General features: G+C 45.8%; 1 protein-coding gene across 1 annotated transcript; it reads left to right on the top strand.

Annotated features, from left to right (window-relative positions):
- Nucleotides 1-11,666: 11,666 nt before the first annotated feature.
- LOC119378745 (uncharacterized) lies at nt 11,667-19,053 on the top strand. Its single transcript, XM_037647781.2, has 8 exons — nt 11,667-11,915; nt 13,340-13,660; nt 13,989-14,173; nt 14,357-14,542; nt 15,568-15,835; nt 17,034-17,230; nt 17,290-17,813; nt 18,564-19,053. The coding sequence occupies exons 1-8, from the start codon at nt 11,667-11,669 to the stop codon at nt 19,046-19,048; spliced, it is 2,415 nt and encodes an 804-aa protein (XP_037503709.2). The 3' UTR covers nt 19,049-19,053.
- Nucleotides 19,054-25,113: the final 6,060 nt, after the last annotated feature.

Here is a 25,113-nt window from a genome sequence, read left to right as displayed (position 1 = left end):
CTGTCGATTCGAAATCCATTCTGAAGTTCTCCCAAAATATCATTTTGTTCTACCCACGCTTCTATTTTTAATTTTACTGCCTGCATCGCCAACCTGTAAGCACCGATGTAATTGTTAGCGGTCTATACGAGCGAATGGTATCCTTTCTCCCTTGCCTTTATAGATTAAGTTCATTCTACTTTTTTCCAACTGTCTGGTATTTCCCTCTACTGTAAGCACTTTTCTACGGCTTTCAGCAGTGCTTCTTTAGTTTATGTCCGAGTTCGTTAATGAGGCTGACGGGAACCCCATCTAAGCCCGGAGTAGTGCGCTTAGGAATTTTTCCTTCGGCCTTCTTCCAATTGAAATTCTCTAGTAGTACATCTTCGTCGGTTGCACCCTTTGCGTACTTTTACTCACCGGGGGAATCCCCTGGGGACCTTTTAAACGAATCGGCTGTTATCTTTCGGATGTAACCTAGCGCTTCATATCCTTCCAATTTATTTCCTCCTTCATCTACCATATGTGTTGCATTGTGACAGACTTCCTACCCAGCGCTTTTAGGTGGCTCAAAAAATCTAGGCGCGGCCTTCTTCTTTTCGCGAATCTCTGTCATCCAGCGCTCACTTTCACCTTAATTTTTGCCTCGACTAATTTCTGCACAATGGATTTTGCTCTAAATATATTTCCCATATTTGGTGACTTCGTCCTGTGGCCGCTTCTCCTTTTGCCTGTCTGTGCTCCCGTGATGCCTGACGTCGCATCTCGATCGCTTCCGGATTTCTTTGTTCCACCAACTTTTTGGCTTTTTCTTTCCTTTCCAACAAATGGTTTTCTTCTCTATTTCCATTTCTTTCGTGATTACATGTAGCAGCTCACTATACTTCCAGTCTTTGCTGGTAGTTCGTCTACTTTTTCCTCGACTCTTGCGGCTATATTGTTATTTGTTTGTCATTTAGATACGAGCTGCCAAACTTTGATTCTATGTTCTTATTTTCAGTTATATCCCATTTGTAATATTATGCGTTTATGATCACTACCAAGCTGTTAATGCCTTCTTCGTCTATTCTCATCTCTCTAAGTTTGTCATATATTCCTTCTGTCATGAGACAGTAATCAATGCTCGATTGCCTGTTTCTGACTTCCCACGTGATCTGCCCCTCACACTTAGGCCCCACGTTAACTATCTCAAGACTATGTTGCTCGCAGAGATCTAGCAATAACTTGCCATTGGTGTCTGAATATCCGTCAAGGTCATGAATGTGAGCGTTCATGTCCCCTAGAAGGATTATCTCGGCATCATGACCAAATTCTTTAATATCGGTGCTTATGCATTTCACTATCTCAGATTCTTTTCTCTGCAGTTATTGCCTGTCCACAAGTAAGCTACACCTAGCCACGTTTTCTTTCCACCTACTGTGCCCGAAACCCACATGTGCTCTGAACACGTTTGTTTCACTCTCTCCCATTTTGTTCTGCTATGAATTAGCATTCCAACCCCCCCACCTCTCCTTCTGATGTGATCCTGTTACATCCTTCCCAAACATAATTTTCAATATGTGGTGGCTCTCCAAGTCTCTAAGGTGTGTTTCTGTAACCGCATAAACACCTATCTGTTCCTTGTTTACCTGTCCCTCAAACTCTAACCATTTTGCCTTTTTTCTGCCACCCTGCATGTTAATGTAACTAATTGCAACACGCGCCTTCCCTTCTTTTACCTTTTCTCTGTTTTTTCGCTATACTACCTGTCAAAGAGTCCCCCTGGTTGTTTTCCTCATTACAAGCTACCATGGGCACCGAAGGGCCCGCGTGCCCCCCAAAAAAGCTACTGCGCGTCCTGCAAGACGCCAACCCACCTCATGGCCAAGCCTCCTATCGAAGTGTATCCGTCTCTTCGAAAACCACCCCACCTGTGCACCTCTCTGTTTATTTCCACTACCTCAATGCCTTTCTCTTACTCATCTGCCATATCTCTCGTTTGCGTCGACAACCGCTCTTTGCAGGTTGCCGTCACGCACCGGTACTTCCGGTATTGTGCATACCACTATCTGCACCTGAGGGGAAATGGCGCGCATGTCATCGACCCCTTCGCCAATGTGGTCCCTAGTTCGGCTGATTCGTTACTCAAGACGTCGTTTAGACCTCCCGCGATTATCACGAGGTTACGTCCATTAGACTTAGCTGCGAGTTTGCGTTAGCTTGTCTCATCACTGATCCCAGCCTATGGCCCGGGAACTTTCCTATTAAAACTCGTTTGTCGCCTCTCACCCTTTCCTTGACTGCTCTGCGCATGTAGCTAAATTCGAGTCCCCGGCGATTATCACGTGATCCGACTTTTCTGGTGGACTCTCCCGCACCTGGCCACTGCACCTGTTACTAGCGCGTGCTACTGCTGTTGTTTTGTCCCCTCCCGTTCCAAGACTACTTCGCGGAAGGTGGGTCCTGTGTCCCTTGCACCTGTCTTTTCAAACCTGTTTCCCCTTCGCGCCTACCACTGTGGGGGTCGATGCCCCATTTTTCCCGCTGTCGCCTGCTTCCCTGTTCCCCGTGGCTACATTTGCTGCATGGCTACCTTTGCTGGCATGGCTACCTTTGCCAATCCCTCCTCGGCTGACTTAAGCCTTTCCGCCATAGCCATAGTTTTTTCCCGCTCTGTCGCTACCGCTTTCTCCAGCTCGGAGATTCTCGCCTTGAGCATTCTGGGCGGCCATCATTATTTCCATCTTTGCCTCTAACTCGCATTGCTTACACTTGGCGTCAGCTCTCTCTGTCGTCTCATCCTCACAAACCTCTATTTTCCGCCCCATTCCGCATCCTGAACACTTTACGGTCTTTTTGACCATGGCTATAGAGCATTCACGCGCAGATAGATACACTTAAAGCCAAATGATATCACAAAACTCCGCAAGTATGTTACACTTCAAAGCACCTGTGCACCTTTCAGCCACGTGGTGGCCAAAAAAAACAAATATTAAAAAAAAAAACACCCGAAGCGACTGTCACACCACTTTGTACCAACAGCACAAGTTGTAAGCTCTATTAAAGGGGTGGTGCCATCAAATTTCGAGGCTAAACAAGCCTGTTGTGGGTTTCTCTGTATGCAAGACATTTCACAGAGAAGGGTCGGACACAGCAACGTTTAGAATATATTTAATTCACTTCCAAAGTGTACCTAAATGCCCATTCTCCCGATCGAACCCATCGCTAGCGCGCCAACACTGACGTAGATCTGTAGGATGGGCAACGAAAGTTGTAGTGACGTCACACCAAATCTGCTGTAGTAACGTGAGTGACCTCCGGACCTCCGCCACTCCGCAACGTACGTACCGGCTGTAGTGAACTAGAATATATTCTAATTCACTATAGTACCGGCAAAGCATCGTTGCTACATCACTCGCCGAGTTTCGATCGCTTCCTGGCTAAGTGCGTCACAGCCTTGTGTGGTCACGTGACCACACCTCCTACACTTCTACGTCACTGCCCAACCTCGGCGCCCAGAAACCGAAACCGAAAGTTGTCCACATCAAAACGCGATATTAAATTATTTAGCGAGAATACATGAATCTTTGTGCGTGCATCATGCTTCCTGGAGCTAGAGGAAACGCTTACAGCAAAGAACGCGCAAGCCACAAGTTTGGTGGCACCACCCCTTTAAGCTGCAATCTAGTGGCTTAACTAAAGAAACAAGCTCGAATCATGCAAAAAAAAAAGCACTTATCTGACGCTGTCATTCCGGAGCCCACGAAAAAACACGTCCGTCCTCTAGCAGCACCACAACGCAGCCAGGTCTTTTTCAGGTCCGAACAGCGCCTCCAGTGGAGATCACCGAAATCGAAACTGGGGGTCCGTGGCCTCCGAAGTTATGCGCTACGCACCGGTAAAAAAATCTCGTGGGTCTGGTATTTTTCGGGATAATTTGCAAACGACGCCAGGTGCCCCTCAGTTCGCACCTGCCTGTCAGTTCACACCTGTCGCCGCCCCGTACAACGTTTATAGAAGCTGTTTGGCCCTGTGACCCCCCAAAAACATGCGCGCGTCAAGTCACCACCACTTCGCATGCGCAGGCTAGTCTCTAGAAAAAAAGTCAATTGTTATCCTATCGTTCAACCGGGCGTCACGTGAGATAGTCAAACACACACACACACACACACACTGCCAAACAATCGTCACCTCCCCGCGAGGGGAAAGCAGGCTTCCAGGTAATGTCCTACGACCCTCAAAAATATGAGGAGGCAAGGGCAGGTTCTTTGTGTACTTCAAAAACGCTTCTACAGTCACCCGAGTACAAAGGCGAGCAACCAAGCAATTCCTGGAATCCTCAGCACAATAGCCTAACCTGCTGGCTATGCATTCATGATGTACAGTGCAACACGCTTTCTTCCCTTCTTTCTTTCTCTTTCCCTCTCTTTCTTTCTTTTTCAGCAGCCTCATAGGGTTACATTGTGCGTTGAAGACGTGGCGACTAGATTTAGCCTCTGAAGTCTGGAGAAATAACCCATCCGTGTTTTGGCGGCTTAGTAATGAGGCGCTGCGCCGTGCTCCCGACCGGGCTGCAGAAATTAGGCGCCTTTTCTTCTGCAAACCACACCTACCTACCTGGATGGATGGATGCTATGAGCGTCCCCTTTATAACGGGGCGGTGACATGTCTGCCACCAGGCTCGAAGGCGAAAAAAAAAAGAGAAAGAAGAAAAAAGCTTCCTTGTTCATGTTGTCCTAATGCCTTATCTACATTGATTAAATCTATGTTATTATACCAAAAATATAAATTCACGGTCCATCTCTCTGCCTCTTAAGGCAGAATGACCTTATTTTCCCCCATTATTTATTTTTGTACTTTATCTCTACTTTTCTGCCACCAATACTCTAACCGTCTCTTACTTATTTCTATCGCGGACGTGTTCAGCTTTCCCATTGTTGTCCCTAAAACCCAAGGCTTCATGTAGACTCGTGCCCACACGTATACCTGGTGTGAATATCGCCACATTCAATCAGTACATGTTCCATCGTTTCCTTAGTTCCCCCGCAGCATGTACAATGTTCTTCTTCGTTACTGAATCTCGCTTTATAACTACGCGTTCTAAGGCAGCCCGACCTTGCTTCAAAACAGTAAAGCGCTTCCCCTTGAATTATCATAAAACCTTTCCCTCCTTATTTCGTTTTTTCCTTTTCGGTAGTTACTCAGAGCCGGCTTCTTTTCCATCGCTGTCATCCAATAAGTCCTCTCCGCCTCTCTGACCTTCCGCTTAATGCTCCTTGTTGCCATATCGCCCGCACTGCCCAGCCGTATATTTACTGGTGAGCCTCCTAGTTCTTTTTCTCCACTGCGTGTCAACGCTTTTTCTATACAAATACCTGAAAACCTTCTCTTGCCCATCTACTCTCCTTCATTTTCCTCAGCCTCTCTTCGAATCTCATTTTGCTCTGCGCTTCCCTCACTTCAAAGCCTGTCCATCCCATATCACCCTTTACCGCCTCATTGTCGTCTTCCCGTGAGCGCCCAACGCGAGGCGGCCCACCGTCCTTTGATTTACATCCATTCCTGATTGCACCTCTGACTTCATGCACACCACTGAGTTCCCAAATGTAAGCCCCGGAACCATCACACCCTTCCACAGCCCTCGAAGCACCTCGTACCTATTGCATCCCCATAAAGCTCTGTGCTTCATAATTGCAGCATTCCTCTTTCCCTTGCTACCGATGCTTTCTCTTGTACCTCCATATATCTATCCCCCTCATTTACCCATACTCCGAGGTACTTGTACTCGCTTACCCTCGGTATTTTTTGACCTGTATTAAGACCGTATGGTCTCCGTGATCATTGAATACCATCAATCCACATTTTGTTGCACTAACTCCTAGTCCTAGCGCCTCACACTCCCTTCCGCATATATCTGCCAGTCGCTATATATCATCTTGACTGTCCGCAAATAAGACAATATCATCAGCATAAAATAGACCTGGAAGTTTCTGCTCAACCATCGCTCCGACCTGTTTGTGTGACAAATTAAATCCAATGTTGCTACCTTCTAGCGCTTTTTTCCATCCTCGCCATGTACAGCATGAATAACAGCGGGGACAAGGGCATCCCTGTCTCAGCCCCTTGCTAATTTCAACGCTGTCCTTGCTACTTATTCCTTCCCATTCTATACAAACTGTATTTTCTCGGTATATTTCCCTCAAAAGCTGTACACAGTCGTCACCTATGCCCACTTCCTTCAATATATCCCACAAAATTTCCTGATTAACGTTGTCATACGCCCCGGTGATATCTAGATAAGCTACGTATAAGGGCCTGTTTTCTATTTTAGATATTTCTATACACTGGGTAAGAACAAACAGTAAACATTACCTCTAAACATTACCTAGTAATGTTTAGAGGCGCCACTTTTGACGAACGTCCGAACTGACGCGAAACAACTTGTTTTTTTTCACAGATGGCGCCACCACCAAAAAAACGTTTGCGAGATTTATTATTTCTTGAAAATCTTTTGTTTCAAGCACCGCTTCGTAAAGTTAGTGAGCACTGGTTAGTACAAGACACTACATGGTCCTTCTAAAGCCCCAACCGCATGCACGCGATTTTCGGGCGACAGCGACGAGCGACAGCGACGAGCGACATGATTTGCTGTCGCGGAGGGCCATCCATCGCCGTCGCTTGTCGCGTCGCAGCTTTCTGGAAAAACTAGAAAAAATCGCTTGTCGCCCGGAAGCGAGCGTGACGATTTCCGGCAACGATGGCAGCATCACCGATCCCTCGCTTCGGTTGCAATTTGCTCTTGATGCTTCCAATCGGCGCGTACTTCAATGATTGCAAGTTATAGCCTACCTCTTTGCAAACCCCATCTCACGTGGAGAGCGAGGCAGCGGCGCGTATTTTGTCGTTAATTTTGATCGACGGCTCGTTTTGATGTTTCGGTGGTAGCTTGCTGCAATGATGGTAGCTTGCTGCAATGTCAGTTTAATGTGCGTCGTAGCGTCGTAGACGCGTAGTAGATAGATCACGACCTACTATACTCCTGACCTGCCCAGATGTCCCCTCTCCAGCGCCCGCGTTCTAGTTCATACCTTCTGCCGCTAGGGACGTAACCTATGAGCGGCGTGGCGCTAGTCAGCACCTGTTTGCTGTCGTCTGCTTCAGCGCTCGCTGTGACGGCGCAAATCGTTGTTATTGTTCATGGATTGTGTATGAATGTGCGAAATGTGGCAAATAAAGATATAAATTGCCTCGTCAGAGCTCATTGCATTTGAGTGGACGCTTTAACTAGAAACAGAAACGTAATAAATGCAATAAAATCGTCACAGCTGGCAGGCAGACGGAAACTTTCCCACAACGCAAGAAAAATTTATTATGAAAAGATTTTTCGGACGAAAATATAGCCCAACTACATAATAAACCATTATTAGGCAATCATTGTGTAAACAGAATCACGTAGCTTCCAGACGATACGCATACACACACTGCAGAAAATATGCAGAAGCTTGCAGACGGCAGTTAGCAGCAGTTAGCTTCATTACTGGCCGCAGGCAGCTTTTTTTAAAATAAGCTGACGCCTAAAATGTGAGTATGGTGTATTGCTGCGTGCCGTATTGTAAATCCGAACAAGGCAAACAAAGTAATGTAAGTTTTCACGAGTTTCCTGCCACGGACGTACGGGAAAAATGGATCGAGGCAATTGGAAGAAAAGGTGAGTCTTGTTTTTTTTTCCTTTTTTGAGAACTGTTTCCATACAGAAAGAGTTGAAAGCCAGCAAAAAGCCCCAGGGTGCTTAAGCAAACTTTATTTCCGTGTGTTACGTAAATTCACTGCGCTATAAAAGATGAAAGCTCTTTTGAAAGTACCAATTGCCAATGGTTTCCACAGAACATGTGGAGATATGAGTTTTAAAGATATCGCACAAGGGAAAAAAATGTAAATAAGCGAATTCTGTAAATTATGTGACATCTGCGACTATAGAACCACGAAACGCGTAGTGGCGGGGGGGGGGGGGGTTCGGGGTGCCGTCCCGAAGAGATTTTTATGTTTATATATAGGCTCCTTCAAGAAATGTGTCCGAAAGCCATAAAAAATTATGGAAATGGAATATTTGCTTACTGCTTCATGTTTACTTTTTCTGTAGCGATGAAAAATCCTTCAACATGCGGTGTCACTGAAGCTAGCGACCCAATTTGGTCAAATCAGTGGGTCAAATATTTCTCATCTCTTCAAACTTCCGTCTTACCATAAAGCTCTGCCTTTTTCTGTATCATTAATTAATGTGACTAGAGACGTTACTGCAGTAACGAAATAAAGTAATTAACTGTTCAATTAGGGCTGGTAGGCAGCTGGTTCTAATGGCATAATTGAAGTCCTTCGTACAATGAGCCCATTGGTTCTATGAGGTTTCATAAAAGAGACCGCTGCCGGCGAAAGCGAAATGAAGAAGAGCGCAACTGCCATACTGTTCCTAGACGTCCAGGGTGGGCGAGAATCATTCTAGGATGTCTGCAGGAACCTGAAATCATCAGCGACAGATCCACCTCGCTTCCTTTATTCGTCTTGTGCCTGCGATTACAGCACGCATGACGCACGTACGTTGGCGAAACCAAAGAGCAGAAACCACTGCAGTCGTTGTCGTGAAGGGTGGAGTCATTGCAGTCGCCTGACAGTTGCGCTCATGTGTGCCTCGGTTTCGGTTTTGCCGATTTTGGTCGAGCTTCATTACTGCGCAGTGGTAACCGAATGCAGCATTTTTGAAACTATATCCGATGGGCTCTTCGAATGAAGGACTTCAATTATGCCAATGGACTGGACCGCCTGCCTCACAAAACTGCAATTGACGAATATAGTCATCTGGAAAAACAATTGTGAAAGCTGCGAGGAAATATTCCGCTTGTGTTTTTTTAATGCGAAGAATTTCTTATCGAACTTCGGCGAGTTTGAGCGTGTCTGTCTGTCTGTCTGTCCGTCTGTCTGTCTGTCTGTCTGTCTGTCTGTCTGTCTGTCTGTCTGTCTGTCTGTCTGGTTTGGTCTGTCTGTCTGTCTGGTTTAATTGGTCCGTCTGTCTGTCTGTCTGTCTGTCTGTCTGTCTGTCTGTCTGTCTGTCTGTCTGTCTGTCTGTCTGTCTGTCTGTCTGTCTGTCTGTCTGTCCGTCTGTCTGTCTGGTTTGGTCTGTCTCTCTGTCCGTCTGTCTGTCTGTCTGTCTGTCTCTCTGTCTGGTTTGGTCTGTCCGTCTGTCTGTCTGTCTGTCTGGTTTGGTCCGTCTGTCCGTCTGTCTGTCTGTCTGTCTGTCTGTCTGTCTGCCTGTCTGTCTGGTTTGGTCTGTCTCTCTGTCCGTCTGTCTGGTTTGGTCTGTCTCTCTGTCCGTCTGTCTGTCTGTCTGTCTGGTTTGGTCCGTCTGTCTGTCTGTCTGTCTGTCTGTCTGTCTGTCTGTCTGTCTGTCTGTCTGTCTGTCTGTCTGTCTGTCTGTCTGTCTGGTATGTCTCTCTGTCCGTCTGTCTGGTCTGTCTGTCTGTCTGGTTTGGTCTGTCTCTCTGTCTGTCTGTCTGTCTGTCTGTCTGTCTGTCTGTCTGTCTGTCTGTCTGTCTGTCTGTCTGTCTGTCTGTCTGTCTGTCTGTCTGTCTGTCTTCTGGTTTGGTCCGTCTGTCTGTCTGTCTGTCTGTCTGTCTGTCTGGTTTGGTCCGTCTGTCTGTCTGTCCGTCTGTCTGTCTGGTTTGGTCCGTCTGTCCGTCTGGTTTGGTCTGTCTGTCTGTCTGGTTTGGTCTGTCTGTCTGTCTGTCTGTCTGTCTGTCTGTCTGTCTGTCTGTCTGTCTGTCTGTCTGTCTGTCTGTCTGTCTGTCTGTCTGTCTGTCCTGTCTGTCTGTCTGTCTGCCTGCCGTCTGTCTGTCTGTCTGTCTGTCTGTCTGTCTGTCTGTCTGTCTGTCTGTCTGTCTGTCTGTCTGTCTGTCTGTCTGTCTGTCTAGCCACCTACGACTTCGTGCTCCGCTTGCCGTATCGTTAATAGGATGTATACCAAAAATGGTACGGCAAAACATTACTGTATGAAGAACACAAATGACAGGTCATATCATGAAAATGATGACATACGTATCATTAACGACATGATTTGCATGCTGTGGCCTTGGTACTCTTGCGGCCTGTTCGTTAACTTGATATTACCAAAATTGGTGTGGCGTGTCAAGGGTGTATGACGAACATAAGCGACAGTTCTTAACGTTGAAGTGATCACATGCATGTCACGTACAGTCGCACTCAATATGACTTGCAACACGGGAGCGCGTGGCCTCAAGCGTTCAAATATTGCGCATGACATCAACTTGCTCTAATTGCTGTAACTGAATGCTATTTTCTTATTTGGGAAACCTCTCTAAGTGAAAGAACAGCATTTAGTTGTTGACATAATGGCCATTCGAAGCTGCACGCAACATTTGAGCTCGTGATGCCAGGCGTTCCCATGTTGCAAGTCATATTGAGCGCGACTGTAGAGCATCATTTACATGACACGGTCTTGGGGCACTCGCGGCCGTTTAATGAGTATATATATATATATATGTACCAAAATTGGCACGACGAGGTATTTCTGTGTGACTAAGATAAATGGTGGGTGGTAACATGAAAATTATGACATGCATGGCATGTATGCCATGATATACATGCATGCTATGCACGTGGTGCGCTCGTGGCTGTTTCGCTAGCCTGACATGTACAAAATTTGACATTGGATGACGTTTTTGCATGAAAAACATGACAAGTGGAAAGAGGAAAATCATGACAATCATGCCATGTACAGCATGACTTGCATGCCACGCTCATGGTGCGCTCGTGGCCGTTTCGCTAGCTTGATATGCATCAAAATTGGTATGGCGTGACGTGACCGTATGACGAACACTAATAACAGGTCCTAACATGCAGATCATGACATACACGTCATGTACAGGATGATTTGCTCCTTGCTGGCTGCTGCTCATTACATCGATTCCCACAGTGCGTGGGATCTGCCGGATTTTTTTTCCCAAGACTTTCGAACGCTTAAGCACCCTGCATACGAACGATGCACGAAGTGGGCTGGTCCCATCCCGAAATAAAATCCTCGCCACTCCCATGGCTTGAACTATGCATGTGCGTGGTTTGTTAAATCTTGCAAAAATTAATTACAATAAAAGCGTAAGGAACGGTTATGGCCATAATTTGCAATGTCAGCCGTGCGTACGCCTTTACCTTTGCCAGGTTCGGGAAGGCAGCGCTGGGAGCCCAGCGATCGGTCGAGGGTGTGCAGCCTGCATTTTACCGTTGAAGATTACAAAAAAATGACGAAGAGGAAGATGTTGAAACCCACAGCAGTGCCTTCCTTATTTCCTGCTTCTCCTGAGCCACATGCGAAAGATGCAAGGTCGCGGAAAAAGCGGCTAAAACGAACGCAGGTGGAAACCATGCAGGCGCCCATACAAGACAAAAGACTGTAAGTAAAACTTTAAGTGTAACATAACAATTGGCATGTTAACGCTAGCATTGTTCTCTTATGTATTTAGCTGGACGATATATGTTACTGACATGTTTCACTATTATTTCGGCTTAACAGGAGAACGTCCAACGCATATTCCTCTCAAGAAGAGCCAGCATCAGAGGACCACGGCGCAGACGGTTCCGAAAATCCTATTGAAACTGCACCAGATGCGGAGTGGTTGCCTTTTCCATCAAGCGAGGCGGAAATGGAAGATTCCAGTTCAGTTACACACGTGGAACACCAAAACACCCCAGTCCGGCGCTCCCTCACGTCGCAAACGGCGATCAGTTTGCAGAAGATGCGCTCCCTGGTCGCTGCATCTAAGACGTTGCGGCGGAAGTGCAACAGACTGAAAAAAAAGAACAGTAATTTGCATTCACAGCTAGACAAGCTAAAGAAAGATTTTTCCGAGGTGAAATCCCTCGCCGAGGCGAACGGTGCTCTAACGCTGCAGGTACGCATCTACGTCAGGGGACGGATATTATAAAACCCTTTATATTTGAACTTCCTTTAAATTGACACTAAACATAAAAATGATTTTTGAGTAAGTTTGCCCTACCGACTGCACTCATACTACGAGAAAACGCCCGGTAAGCGAAGGAATTCGCAAAACTAGATTGTAAAGGTGGCGATGCCACATAGAGGTTTGCAGTTCCCGCATCGGCTAGCAGCGACGTCATATATTTTTACGGCCTCAGGTGGTGCCTATGCAGGCTAATCGTTTAACGAAAAAAAATAAAAAGAAAGTTTACGCTGTGTTAGTGGGTCCAAGATCTCGAAATAGCAAGTTTCGAATAACTGTATTGAACCAATGTGGCCAAAGTACACAAAAAGACTGATATTCGTGACATCACAGCGACGTGCACGTGCTGAAGATTCGTCGCGAAAATCGAACATTAAACCTAGACTTTCTTTTCCTCTTCTAATAATGCTATGATGGGAACAGTAATGGCGATATAGAATTATGTAAGACTAATTTATCAGTGCACACTACATATACTGTACGCTTCACTTAGTATAATTTACGTGACATTGTACCACCATGCATGCAATATCGGAGGGCATGCGAAGTTCCAGGCACGAAATAAGGAGACCGGATGAAAGAAGGTCGGTGGGCAAGTGCGCACATGAGAAAAGTGTTTAAGATAACACAAACGGTGGTGTTTGCCCTAAAGACTTCTCTTGTTTGTGTGTGTGTTGGCACCCCGACCTCCTTTCATACCGTGAACAACGAGCTCAAATTTCTGTCGTCCATATAAGGAAACTGGGCTGAAATCTGAGGAAACTATTTTGCAAGTTGTTTTCTTTTGGTGCTCTGGGCCGGTCGTTTTATCCTCGTGCAGCCTCGTTCAGTCACGCTTGACGCAAATATGATGCCTAAGCGTCCCGTACAAACTTGAGCGAGCGGTATTGCATCGAAAAGGAAGGAATGGTTTAAAAAACGTCAACATCAAGCAGTTTCCGCTGGTTTCTAGCTGTGAGACGATGGCGGGTTCCTGAACATGACGCAGACCTGAACTTGCGTAATAGAGTATATCTGCAAATGAATATGCACATGGGGACGTTAAATATCTATAAGGTTTCACAGTAAACGCTTATATTTCTAGTGATTATAAATCGTTGAATAGGGAATGTCTCCCGATCCAACGTTTCGAGAAATAAGTGGACTTCTCTTTGTCAGGACACCGACTGGCTCCCTTAGTATCGTGTTTATCTACGTTTTGCTCAATCTCCCGTAACCTTCAAACTTATCTTGACAAAGGCAAGTCCACTTAATTGCAGAACCGTTGGATGCGGCGACATTCCCTGTTCCGCGATTTTTCAGCGGGTCAAGCTTCCATTCTCCCCTGAACTTCTGTTTTGTTTCAATGTCTTTTCTTGTGCGTGATTTACGCATTTTATTCTACCTTTTATTTTCAGGAAAAGCTGGACGAGAACGACCAGAGAGCTGAATTTTTGAAGGAACAGTTGCAATGCCTGAGTGAGAAAAATCACCGCTGGAAAGAGGCAACCATCAGGCAGGCCATATTGTGGCAAGCTAAATCTCCATGCGGCTACGAAATGTTGCGGAAGTCTGGATGCCTCACCCTTCCAAGTCGCTCGACACTGAAGCGCTACACTGGCTGTTGTAATGGAGAAGTTGTTTCGTCGCTGATGAAGCAAAGGCTGCACATGGAAAGCGCACATTTGTCCGAACGAGTACGTTACTTTGATCATAGAGGAATGATTTCTTACATTATACATGCCAATGACGAAGGAAGCAGCGCATGCGATACTGTTTTACTGATCAAAATACATGCTATTATAACCGAATGAAAAGTTAAAGTGAATAAACAGGGAACAGACCTGTGGCAAGGATGACTGCAACGTAAGATGTACAATTTGAATGTGTGGCAGCTCGATATATATTTTTTTACGTTTTGTTATTTTTTTTTAAATTACGTGTCATGTATGCAACAGCATTTTTTCACCGCCGATATACAATACATGTCTATGAACATTGAATTCTGTTGCTTTTTTTTTTCAGGAAAAGATGGGCTCTTTAGTTGTGGATGAAATGTCATTAAGGCAAGCAGCGACGTACGAAAAAAAAGGAGACAAGGTCCATGGCCTAGTCGAAATGGGAGGCCTAGAAAAAGAAGTGGGCATCCAGAACGAGCTTGCAACACACCTTCTCGCCTTTGTGTTTGTAGGCCTATCAACGCATTACACGTAAGAGTATCATCACTTTTTCTGGCACAAGTGCAGATGATTCACTGTGATTGAAAGGCTGACGACACCTCGACATAAACAAACAAAACCTTTATTTCCTTTCATCGACATCAGAAAAATGAACTCAATCAATGGTGCGCTGTAGCAACTTAATAAAACACCGTGCATTTTTATCTTTTTCAGCCTGCCTGTGGGATATTATTTCACGCAGTCAATAAAAGGAGACCAACTGCATCGACTAGCGCTTGAAGTAATGAAGTCCATCGAAGAGGCAGGATTCCAAGTGGTCCGACTTGTAGCTGACAACCACGCTTCGAACACAAAGATGTTCACCATATTCGGGAGTGGTCAAATGATGCCAGTTGTGCCGTAAGTTACGAAGTATTGTTGCTGGGAGCTCACATTTAAGATGCATGTCTGGTGTAGACAAGGGCATCCGCAGAAATTTTTCCAGGGGGGTGCATCTATTAGGGGGGGGGGGGTGTTCACTACCGTGACTTGACCACAAGGTTAGTCAATAATATTTAATAATGTGCAAAGTTGGCTGGCAATCCTGAAGGCCGTTTCACACGGATATGCGGACCTTTTGTGTGCTAACCAACGTGTGCAGCTTATTGCTACTGCATAGAAAGATATTATCCAAAATTCCAGGGGGGGGCAGCCGCCCCCCCTTGCACCCCCCTCCGGACGCCCATGGGTGTCGATATTTTATATCCACAGTGGGCCAGGCCTGTAGCCAGGAATTTTTTTCGGGGGGGGGGGGGGGGCACTTGCTGAAAGCCTTGACTGTTTGAGAAAACGCCTATTTTCATGATTTATTTTCGATAAAACGCACTGTGTATCATCAAAATTTCGAGGGGGGCTGCCCCCCCCCCCTCCCCGCCCCCTGGCTACGGGCCTGCAGTGTGCCCTCAATACATGCATGTGCACGCAGCCGGGTTTGAGTGATAGAAATGAGGTGTTCACGCAAAAAGGCGTACTTCAGCATTTTAGACTTTTTTTTTTTGTATTAGCGCCGACGTATAAGAAAGTCGTGTCCTTGACAAGAACTGTTATCGAAAATGCACTCGTTGTAAGTGACCTGCCTTTACATTTAAATGGATGTTGCATGTACGCGTATTATACGCCTGCATTCGACTGCATCTGTGGGTTCGTAAATTTTAAATTTTGGAATTCTTGTTTTAGGCTGCAGGTAATCTGCATGGAATATATACAGAGGCCTGCGGGATTATGGCGTGTGTGGAGAATTTTTGTTTTAAGGTATTAATTAATAACGCACACGCCTTCCCTGCGGCTAACGTTTCCATTACTTAAAAAAAATCAGGAAAGAAACCTTGTACGCAGTTGACAAACATTTACGTCGCAAACACGCTCCTCCTTTTTCTTTATTGCAGACACCCAATGGACAATAATCGGAAGCTATTCCTTGCTTTTGACCACTGTCATATCCTGAAAAATCTCCGCAACCAGTTGCTGTCCGCCAATCGAGTGCTGTGTAACAATGGACGGTACTACAGCCCCAAGTATTTACGAATGCTGCTGGACATAACGGAAAAACAGTCGTCGTTCAAGCTTGTTCGGAACCTGACACGGAAGCACGTTTACCCGACAAACTTCGAGAAAATGAGCGTGAAGAGGGCCCTTGAAGTGTTCTCTCCACAGGCATGTATAATGAAAGTTGTAAAGCTGTTTAGTATTAGTGTTATTGTATCACAAAAGTGTGACCTCTATATTCCTTGTCGGCATCATGATGCGTGACGCACACAACTTACGCGGGAACATTTTCACTGCGATATTGTTATGTCATATCAACCTCGCTAAGAAAGAAAGAAAGAAAGAAAGAAAGAAAGAAAGAAAACGAACCCCTCATAGTGTAAATCATAGAAATTATTTTTGTCATTTCTTCCTTTCACACCGACGTAACACGGACACTTTACGACGGCAATCAGGGTTGGATCTGGATTCGATTTTTTTGTCGCGATCACCAGTGGTCGCTGCTACACGGCCCAAACAGAGGCGCATCGAGTGTAGCGTATACCTGAAACAGATTGCTATCTGGGAGCCAGATCGCGATGCACGGATCGCGATCGCCTTAAACCAGATCGGTCCTGATCGCGATCATAAGTGCCCGCGTGAAACCGGCATAACTTACGTAAAGTGCATAATTGTTAAATTATTGAAACAAGAACTGCGTTCTTGTTAGCTTGCAAATTATTCACAGTCACTGCGATCTGTATCACACCAAAAAACATCTTATTCAGCTTGGATCAAGACTGCAGTTTGCTATCAGTAGTGATATCGCTAATTCTCAAAGAGAGACAGTGTGGCGCGTTCGGGCATACATACTTTTCTTCATTGATATTACGTTGCAACTACTAGATTACGTCAACTGAATATGCACGCCGGAGCATAAGCATGAGGCCCCGTCGTATTTTTTCCCTTCCACAATTTCGCAGCTTTTCGTTCAAACAAAGTAGAAAACAAGCGTTTTAATAGTAATCCGCATCAAACAATACACGAAAAATTGGCGTTGCGTTCTTGTTCATTTGTTCGTAAAACCCTAGGGATAGCCAATAGATGAATATCTAATGAATTACATCTATAACTCCTGTTATATTTATCAATATGGACACATAAAAGTATGCAGTTTTCTTGGGCTGCTGCTGCTGCTGCTAACAGCGCATTTAGTACGATCAATATAGGGTTACTGACATATACTGAACTAAATGTGCACGTTATTCCTGTACAACGCAACTTGTTACTTTTCTCATTCGCTGTCTACGAATACTCGAACTTAGAAGCCTCTCTACGAATAACCCGCAATTATTTATTGAATGTCACGTATCTTCTTCCTTTCTAGGTTACATCTGCACTACGATACCTCATGCAATACGGCCGAAGATTTGGCATTTTCGGCTTCGAAGACTGCCTGCCAACCATCGAGTTAATGGAAATGATATTCAAGTGGTTCACAATACACAACATCAGGAATACAACCTTCCACATTGTAAGCCGGGACCGAAACAGGATGCCGTTCAGTTCCGCAGATGATGACAGGTACATTACACTGTCTCGCTGAATTCCATGTTTTCTACAATATATTGCTTTAATTTCAGGTTGTTATGGCTGGAACAGGAATTCTTGCCCTTTTTCGCTGCATGGAAAGCCGCGGCACCGCACAAGAAGGCATTCATTTCACTTGAGACATACGAAGCTCTGCAGCTGACCACAATATCCACAGTACAGTGCACACAATTTCTTATCCGTTCCGGTTTCGTATACGTGTTGACTGCAAAATTTTCCAGCGACCCTGTAGAAGCACTTTTCTCTACCATTAGACAGCTACAGGGATCCAACGATCAGACAGACGCTCGTGCTGCGCTTTCATCCCTGCAGAAAGTCCTAGTGATGGGATTGATTCACTCTTCGCCAAGCGGAAGTACGGAGCAAGCAACATGTCCTCTTGGATCCCCCAATGCAAGTCAGGCGTCGTGTTCCAGAGCACCAGACGCAAAACCTCATCAAAGGCACAAAGAAGTACACCAAAAATTTGGGTCATCAGACGACTGTGAGGCAGCGAAATCTGCTTCTATGACACAAACGATGCGGCCACATCTGGAAGCCCTGCAGACTTGCGGTGGTGCGTTTTTTTTTCTCGTGGATTTATTGTAATGAGATTATTTCCATTCGTCAAAAATTATTGCACAGCGTCAAACGATTCTCCTCTATACCATATCGTGCCAGTGTTATAAACTCTGCTGCTCCTGTTAGTACTCTCATGAGTGCATGGTTACATGTCAGCCTATAATGGCGCGATCGAGGCTGCATGCGTTTGCGTCAATGCACAATGTATATGAATAAGTGTTTCTCAATTTACTGTATGCAGTCTTTGGCTGTAACGATAAGCCCATGGTACAAGCAGGTGCTACGGCTTACATTTCAAAATATAAGAGGCCTTCTCCAGGCGATCATACCCCTCGACTAGCCGTCGTCGCCTTCCGCAATCGAGGAAAAAAATATCGTTGGTTTTGAATAACAATTTTGTCCTCCTTCCCTGTGAACTGATCCCCCCCACTGTTATCGCAGTAGTATTAGTCATCACTGACACGTAGCAATAATAATTATATAGCTACGTTGCAGTGATAGATCGTTAGAGTTGTGTCATCCCTCACGTACCCTCACTAGCACACATCTGCACGTTATATATATGTACAGGCTGTTTCACAGTTAGGGGAAAACTCGGAGCGCATTGCAATGCGCTTCGAGTTTTCCCCTAAGTGTGAAACAGCCTATACAATCCCCATTTTCTGTATACGGATGTGTCGGTGCAATCATACCTACCTATAGTTGATATAATTCGTGCACATCTTTCATTTCTATCTTCCCTCAGGTCCCCCACAGCCAGGCATTAGGGCCAGCACGCTTGGCCTTATAGCGGGATTCCTGGTCAAAGCAGCTGAGGACTGCATCAGTTGCGATCAATGCATCGACAAAATCAAGGCTCCCAGCTCGTCTGGCCCCGCAACTGCTGTCATATTCAACTTAGACAGGGGAGGGCTCTCATACCCAACGCTTTCATTTCTTTCCTTTGTGGGCACTCTAGAAAGGGCAGCGGAAGCATTTGCGCCACTGGCCATCTGCAAAAAGAGGCCGATGGCACTTTTTGTGCAAACAGTGCTACCTGCAGTGGCCTTGAACCCGCTTTTCAGCCATGAAGGTGCTACAAGAGAGCACCGAGAAGCCATCGCGCGGCTGGTCTTGCAGAAATTTAGCCGTCCTTTTTTCTCGAACTACGTGCGCGACAAGACAACCAAAGAGGGAAAGGCAAAGAGGATAGCTGAAAAGCCAAGATGTCGCAAGATTTTCAGAGTTTAAATGCATCCATCGTATCGCGCGCCCAGGACCCTGTAAATAAACTTTATTGAGTTATGGCCCAAATGCAGCTGTGTACGCGTGCATATGTTTGTTTGTTATTATTGCAGACACCAACCGTGAAAAGTGCTCCAGCAAGAAGCATGTTCTTCGAAAGCGCAAAATCTTAATTTGTTTGAAATATGAGGTCGAACTGACATGTACGTAGTACGAATAAGTAATCTGACAGATGTGTTTTGTTTAAGTTTTGAGGCGACATAACATTGCTCAAATCACTCACATACGCGCGTCAAAGTTCTTATAACAGAAACCTTCCTATCACTTTGAGGGATCCGCTTTTCATGGCCAAAAACGTATAATGGCAGATGTTCGGTATACGCGCTTCACATCCCAACATAGCGACCGTCGCCTTAGGCGCGATCAATCAATATTTATAACAGTTATTTTTGACTTATAAACATATTGATTTTTCTTCAAAGGTATATACCCTTGCACTGACATGCCCTCGGTAGGCATGAAAGTGACTTTACCATTGCCTCATTGCACATATAAAATCATAAAAGAAGCACATCGGCCAGTGCGCCCCGTTCCGGCGAATAAATTCTCGTAGCATAACTTCACAGACAAATTTTGTTGTATAGGTCACAGTAAGGGTTACAGCTGCAGTACTTGTGCCTGTATTTGATGTGCGCCCCTTGTCCTTTTATGTGCGCTTCTCTTCTATAATCGACCACAATTGCCACACTTGTCGAGGGTGAGTATCAAGGTAAGTGCTCAACAGGGGCACTGCGTTGCACCTGACGCGCCCTAATCAACCTAAAGTCAGTTTCACATCGTATTTGCAATGAATATCTGACTCGTCAACAGATTCATAAACACTAACTTGAGTTTTTTTTTTCTTTTTAATGGGTGGAACGGTAAAAAACAACCGTGCAGCAAAACTTCCCACATGCAAATAGACGGCTTTACAAGTCAATGAACCAGTGTAACCTAAATACTAAAATGAAATGAATAGTTCACGTAAGCCTGGTTAGCAAAAACAATCACATGTACGGGCAGTTCGTCACAGAAACACACATGGCATCATTGCAACGGCTCCCGGACGGCCGCAGAGTAGCAGACGAACAGGTTATAGGTAGCGCCACCTATAGCGAGCGGTTGAACGAGAGCGGGGACGCGCGCTCCCATAGGACCCTCGCTATCTGGGCAGGTCAGGAGTATAGTAGGTCGTGAGATAGATAGCGTGCGCTTCCGTGCGCCCACTCGAGGTCACAGCAGATACTACTGTCGCAGTTAAACAAAACATTGCAAAAAAAAGAAAATCCCGTAATGCTGCCGTGACTTCCTTATCTCACACAAGTCAATAATAAATTTGACATGCTGCCATTCATCTACTCTGTAATTATTTTTTGCAATTTACCTGCGTGCACGCAATAGTTTTAAATCTAGCAACCATGACACTTTGTCGCGAACATGTGGGTGCTCCCGTCGCGACGCGACATCGCGACGCAGCCCGTTTGTCGCTGTCGCTCGTCGCCGTCGCTCGAAAATCGCGTGCATGCGGTTGGGGCTTAATGTGCAATACTTGTTGTGAATTAGCCTACAAAAGAAAAAAAAGTAAATTTGCGCGAACCTGGCAAGCATAAAAATGAGCTGAATTCACTGCTGTCCTACGAATTTTCTAATTAACTTACGACAATTTTCTCTTCATAGAAACCTAGAGAAAGGCTTGCTGCTTGAATATTGAAGATTTCGGAGTTTCAGCTTGGATAGTTTTGTCCCTTCGTCGGTAATGCCTGACCAAGTAGAGGCATAAATTGCTGAATTGAAGTGGTAATAATTCAAGAACTGTTCATCAGAACACAGAACAACTTCGCGTAGACATAAAGTACATTGTAGCCTGGAAACCCATTCAATATTGTTGTTCTGCACAGAATAGAAAAAAAGTTATTTACTCATAAACTTTCAATATTTTGCCCATTTTTATTGGAGCGTGCATAAATTTCTAATTGGTTTACTGGCAATATCTCTTCATAGAAACCTTGCATAACGCTTCGTTAAAAGGCTCAGCGAATTTCATTTCGTTATGTTGAATAGTTTTGCTGCACTGGCAGTACAACGGAGGCTTGTACAGCAAAAACACTGTTTTTTGCTCACACTGTTTTCATTTGCATGAACTAACGCTCCAGACTAGGCGACAATACTAGCTATCATTAGAAAGCGGAGAACGTAAGCTTTCTAATGCAATACAACTCACATTCATCCATTGAGCAGAGAAAGCACAGTGAGCCAGTAAACAACGACTAAAATGTCGAGTGCTTGCCGCTGGAGTGGGACCGCCACCTTAACGTTTCCGTAAGGCTCTTTGTGGGCACAGTGATTTAATGTTTATTTCTCCAGAAGTGCAGTGCAATGTGAGTTGGAAAAAAAGAAATCTTGGGATCGGAAACAATTTTAAGCTTAGAAACGGTGCATTTTTTCAATAGCTTGAAGTCCTGTCGTGAAGTTTTAGAGTCCACATTATTAAGAGCCTGTTATTCCCTATAAGTGACGCCACATTGCTGGAAAGAGAGGACATGCGCTGTCCTGTCGTCTTTCATGTCCTGTCTTTCCAGCGCCGTGGTGTCATTTATAGCAAATTTAGAGGCACTGTCAAAGATCAAGAACGGATATTATTGCTGCCCATCACTGGCAAATTCTGGGTATGGAACGGTTTTGAGCACATTCTTGAGCAGGGGTACCACCCTGTTTGAGAAGACGTCCTCAATTTTGCTGCTCATGATGGCTTCGGTCTGTTCTTTGATCAGCTGGGCGTCGAGAATGCCAAGACTGTCCCTGGGAATGCTCAGGGAACCGAGCTGCGGCGCCCCGAACGATTTCACCACAGGAACGCCGTCTGGCCCCACGGGGTCTGTTGACAACACCAAGGAAGAAAAAAAAATGTTTAAAGAGATTAGCTAGACTCTGCCTGTCTGTCATTAATTGATTTAGGTTGAATTTAATTTAAATTCCAGCGGTGAGCCTCAACTGTACCAAGCTAAGAGTACGGCGCCGTAGAAAAAAAAGGTCTCGCGAGACGCAAATATTATTTTATCTGCAGTAAGTTTTGGTTTAACTTCATGACTTCATGAAGTCGGGTAATTAACAACCAGTAGGCCGTAGCAATCTTTAGCGCAACAAGGTGCGCTCTTGCCAATTTCTGCATTTTCATTATATATATATATATATGCACCTACACGTCAAAGGAACATTCAACATAAACGGACACTGAAAAGAACAACGATTTTTTCTCGTATTAGTGAAGTACAATTGCACAACACCGAAACACCACTCTCACCGCCAGGAGACGCTTCGCAAGCGAATAGATGCGCAAAAAAGCAAATACCAGTGGCGAAGCCACAGTGAAGTTCCCGTACCTGCCCTCCGTGACGTCATTGATTTTGACGGCTTCTGCAAGGGCCTACGTATTGTTTATCTGCAAAAATTCTTTACATTGTGTTTTGAGGACGGCAAAGTTTTAACATAGCAGGCTTCAGAAAATTTCATCAAATCAATGTGTGCAAATTACGCTAAAAGACCTTGCAATTTGTGACGTCACCCTGATCTTCACGTGCTGAAGTCTCGGCGCGAAATTCAAAATTCAGTATTTGACCTTCATTTACTGTTCTACGAATTGTCCTACGTTGGGCACTACACGAGTTCTGTCGCATACTCACGGCCAATGGTCACGTCGATACGCACGACGTCCATTCTTCCGGAGGCCTTGGCCGAGACGAATACTGTGGGATTGGTGTATTCGTAGCAGGCTTCGACGGCGAGGTCGCGTACGGTGACGACTGCGGCCACGTCGAAGCGCTCCCGCACCGGTCCGGCGCCGACTCGACGCCGACTAGTGGGCCATGGCACCTTGATCGGCGAAGGTCTGCCGTCGTGGCCGATCCGGTCTAAGCCCCTGATGGTGCCGTCGAGCAGCTGCAACTCGGTGTCTTCGTTGAGGCGACAGAGGTCGGCTGTCCCTATCCCACGGTCGACCATGTCGCGGCGAAGGCGCAGAATAACGGCGTTCACGTACTCACGAGCCTCCTCGAGGTTCTCTGCACAGACGCGTCCGGCTAGAGTGTGTACATCTTGCACGTATCCATCACAATTTCGCAAAACAAACCAATCAAAATAAAATTTTCGAAATTTCAAAAGTTGAGAAGCAGTATTCCTCGCGCTCTCCTACGGGCTCTAAACTGACAGCAATCGATACAATAAAATGCCTCAGGCTGTAGTCAGCATTTCATTCGTGAGAGAGCTATCCTTATTGAAACATTTGGTGCACCTCATCAATAGTGGTCGCTGTTTCACTGGCTGTTATATTATAAACGGAAAATGGACAGCCCAGAACAAGGCGCACTGTATAAGGCATGGACAGATCACCGTATACGAAGGGTCTTAGTTCAATACAAGGATGGCAGTAATTATGATAAACAACGTGTACAGCCCGCATTAATCAGAAAAAAAGAGAGAAAGCAGACGAACGCCAGGAACGCGGACTAATTGAGCGCCCAATATTTTTTTCTCTCATAAAACCGTGAAAACCAGGTATATAACGTTCAAATGCTTCTACCCGTGGATAAACAAAATAATCCTTGGGAGCACAAGCCAGAAGCTGTATGGGAAAACGTTCAAATAAAATGAGCCAGACACCATTAAGGCCTGAACACACGTATACGCGTTGCAGCGCGTGAGCGCGTGACTTTTTGACGCGGCGCCGCGCCCTCTCTCCCCATAGGGACAAGGCGCGGCGCCGCGTCATAAGGTCACGCGCTGACGCGCTGCAACGCGTACGTGTGTTCAGGCCTTTATTCTAATGAAGTGCTAGCAGTGTGGGCGAGCAGCGCGTTACAAGTAACGGCGTTACTTGTTACCGAAAACAGTTACAAGTAACTGTTTTCGGTAACTTAGTAACGTACTCATTACATTATGGGAACTGTAACGGGTACCGTACCTAAGTTCGCGGCGGCTGCAGTACCGACAACTGCCTCCTTCCCGGCCCTCTCTCAAGCGCAGCTGGCGTCCGACGCCATTTTCTTCCTAACTTGGAAGATTTACAAAGCCATGGGCGTCTAAGTACATTAGCCACGCATCTTTCAGCGGACAATATGCTAACGCGGCGCGCCTTTCTCCTCCCGTCAACTCCCTGTCATTAGTGAATGGGGGATGGCGTTCCACCAGGTCCGCTGAAAGATGCGTGGCTAATGTACTTAGACGCCCATGGCTTTGTAAATCTTCCAAGTTAGGAAGAAAATGGCGTCAAAAAGCGTTAGGAAGAACATGGCTACCGAAAACGAGCGTTAGCCAATGAAATTCGTCGACGGCGCTTCAATGGTTGTCGGTACTTAAGAAAGAACAGGGAAAAATCTAGGGACCTTAGCCCCGACTAATTCTTTTGCCGCAACGTCGGACTGCTGTCGGCCTGCCAGGCATTGACCAAGAAAGCGCGGGCGGAATCGCTTTTGTTTGTGGACATTGTGGGGCCAATTTTTTAAGACGCGCCGACTCCCTGTGGGGAGGGTTGGGCCTTCGCCACACAAAGCTTGAAGAAATTAAGCCGCGTAATTCGCCATGAGAAAGTGTACGGACATGCTTCTCGTGGAAGTGGTTTGTAGCAGGTGGATTGCTGGCACCTGCGGCTTTTTGTGCCCAAAAGACAGGCCTCCCGAAGAGAAAGAGCAAGGGCTGGTATGAGATATATGAGCTGATCTGGAAACTTCGTACGTGGGGAAAACAAAGAACTTCAGCGAGAGGCTGCGACAACAAAAAACGACGTCTGCAAGTTCTAGCGACAAAGGAGTAAACTCCGCTGAGCACAGCATGTAGAACGACCACCGCATCGAATTCGACAACTCCCGCGTCGTCTACTTAAGCGGCTTTCTGTGGAATTCTGATCCATCTGCAGGCGTCAGCCGGTAACTTCAACCGGTCTACAGGCGGACCGAGAGCATGCCTTATCGTGGAGAATAGGCGTGACCCCACGGCTGGAAGAAAACCCCGAAAAGGATGCGAGTGGGACGAGAAGCGTG

Source organism: Rhipicephalus sanguineus, unplaced genomic scaffold (genome assembly GCF_013339695.2).
Source record: "Rhipicephalus sanguineus isolate Rsan-2018 unplaced genomic scaffold, BIME_Rsan_1.4 Seq9540, whole genome shotgun sequence".
Classification (NCBI taxonomy): Eukaryota; Metazoa; Arthropoda; class Arachnida; order Ixodida; family Ixodidae; genus Rhipicephalus; species Rhipicephalus sanguineus.
The sequence above is the reverse complement of the archived record's forward strand: the minus strand, read 5'-3'. Positions and strand labels throughout refer to the sequence as shown.

Coding starts and splice junctions, on each gene's coding strand:
- LOC119378745 (XM_037647781.2), top strand. CDS start 11,667: ATGGAAGATTCCAGTTCAGTTACACACGTGGAACACCAAAACACCCCA. Junction 14,543..15,567: donor CAAATGATGCCAGTTGTGCC/GTAAGTTACGAA, acceptor TCTTTATTGCAG/ACACCCAATGGACAATAATC. Junction 15,836..17,033: donor TTGAAGTGTTCTCTCCACAG/GCATGTATAATG, acceptor CTTCCTTTCTAG/GTTACATCTGCACTACGATA.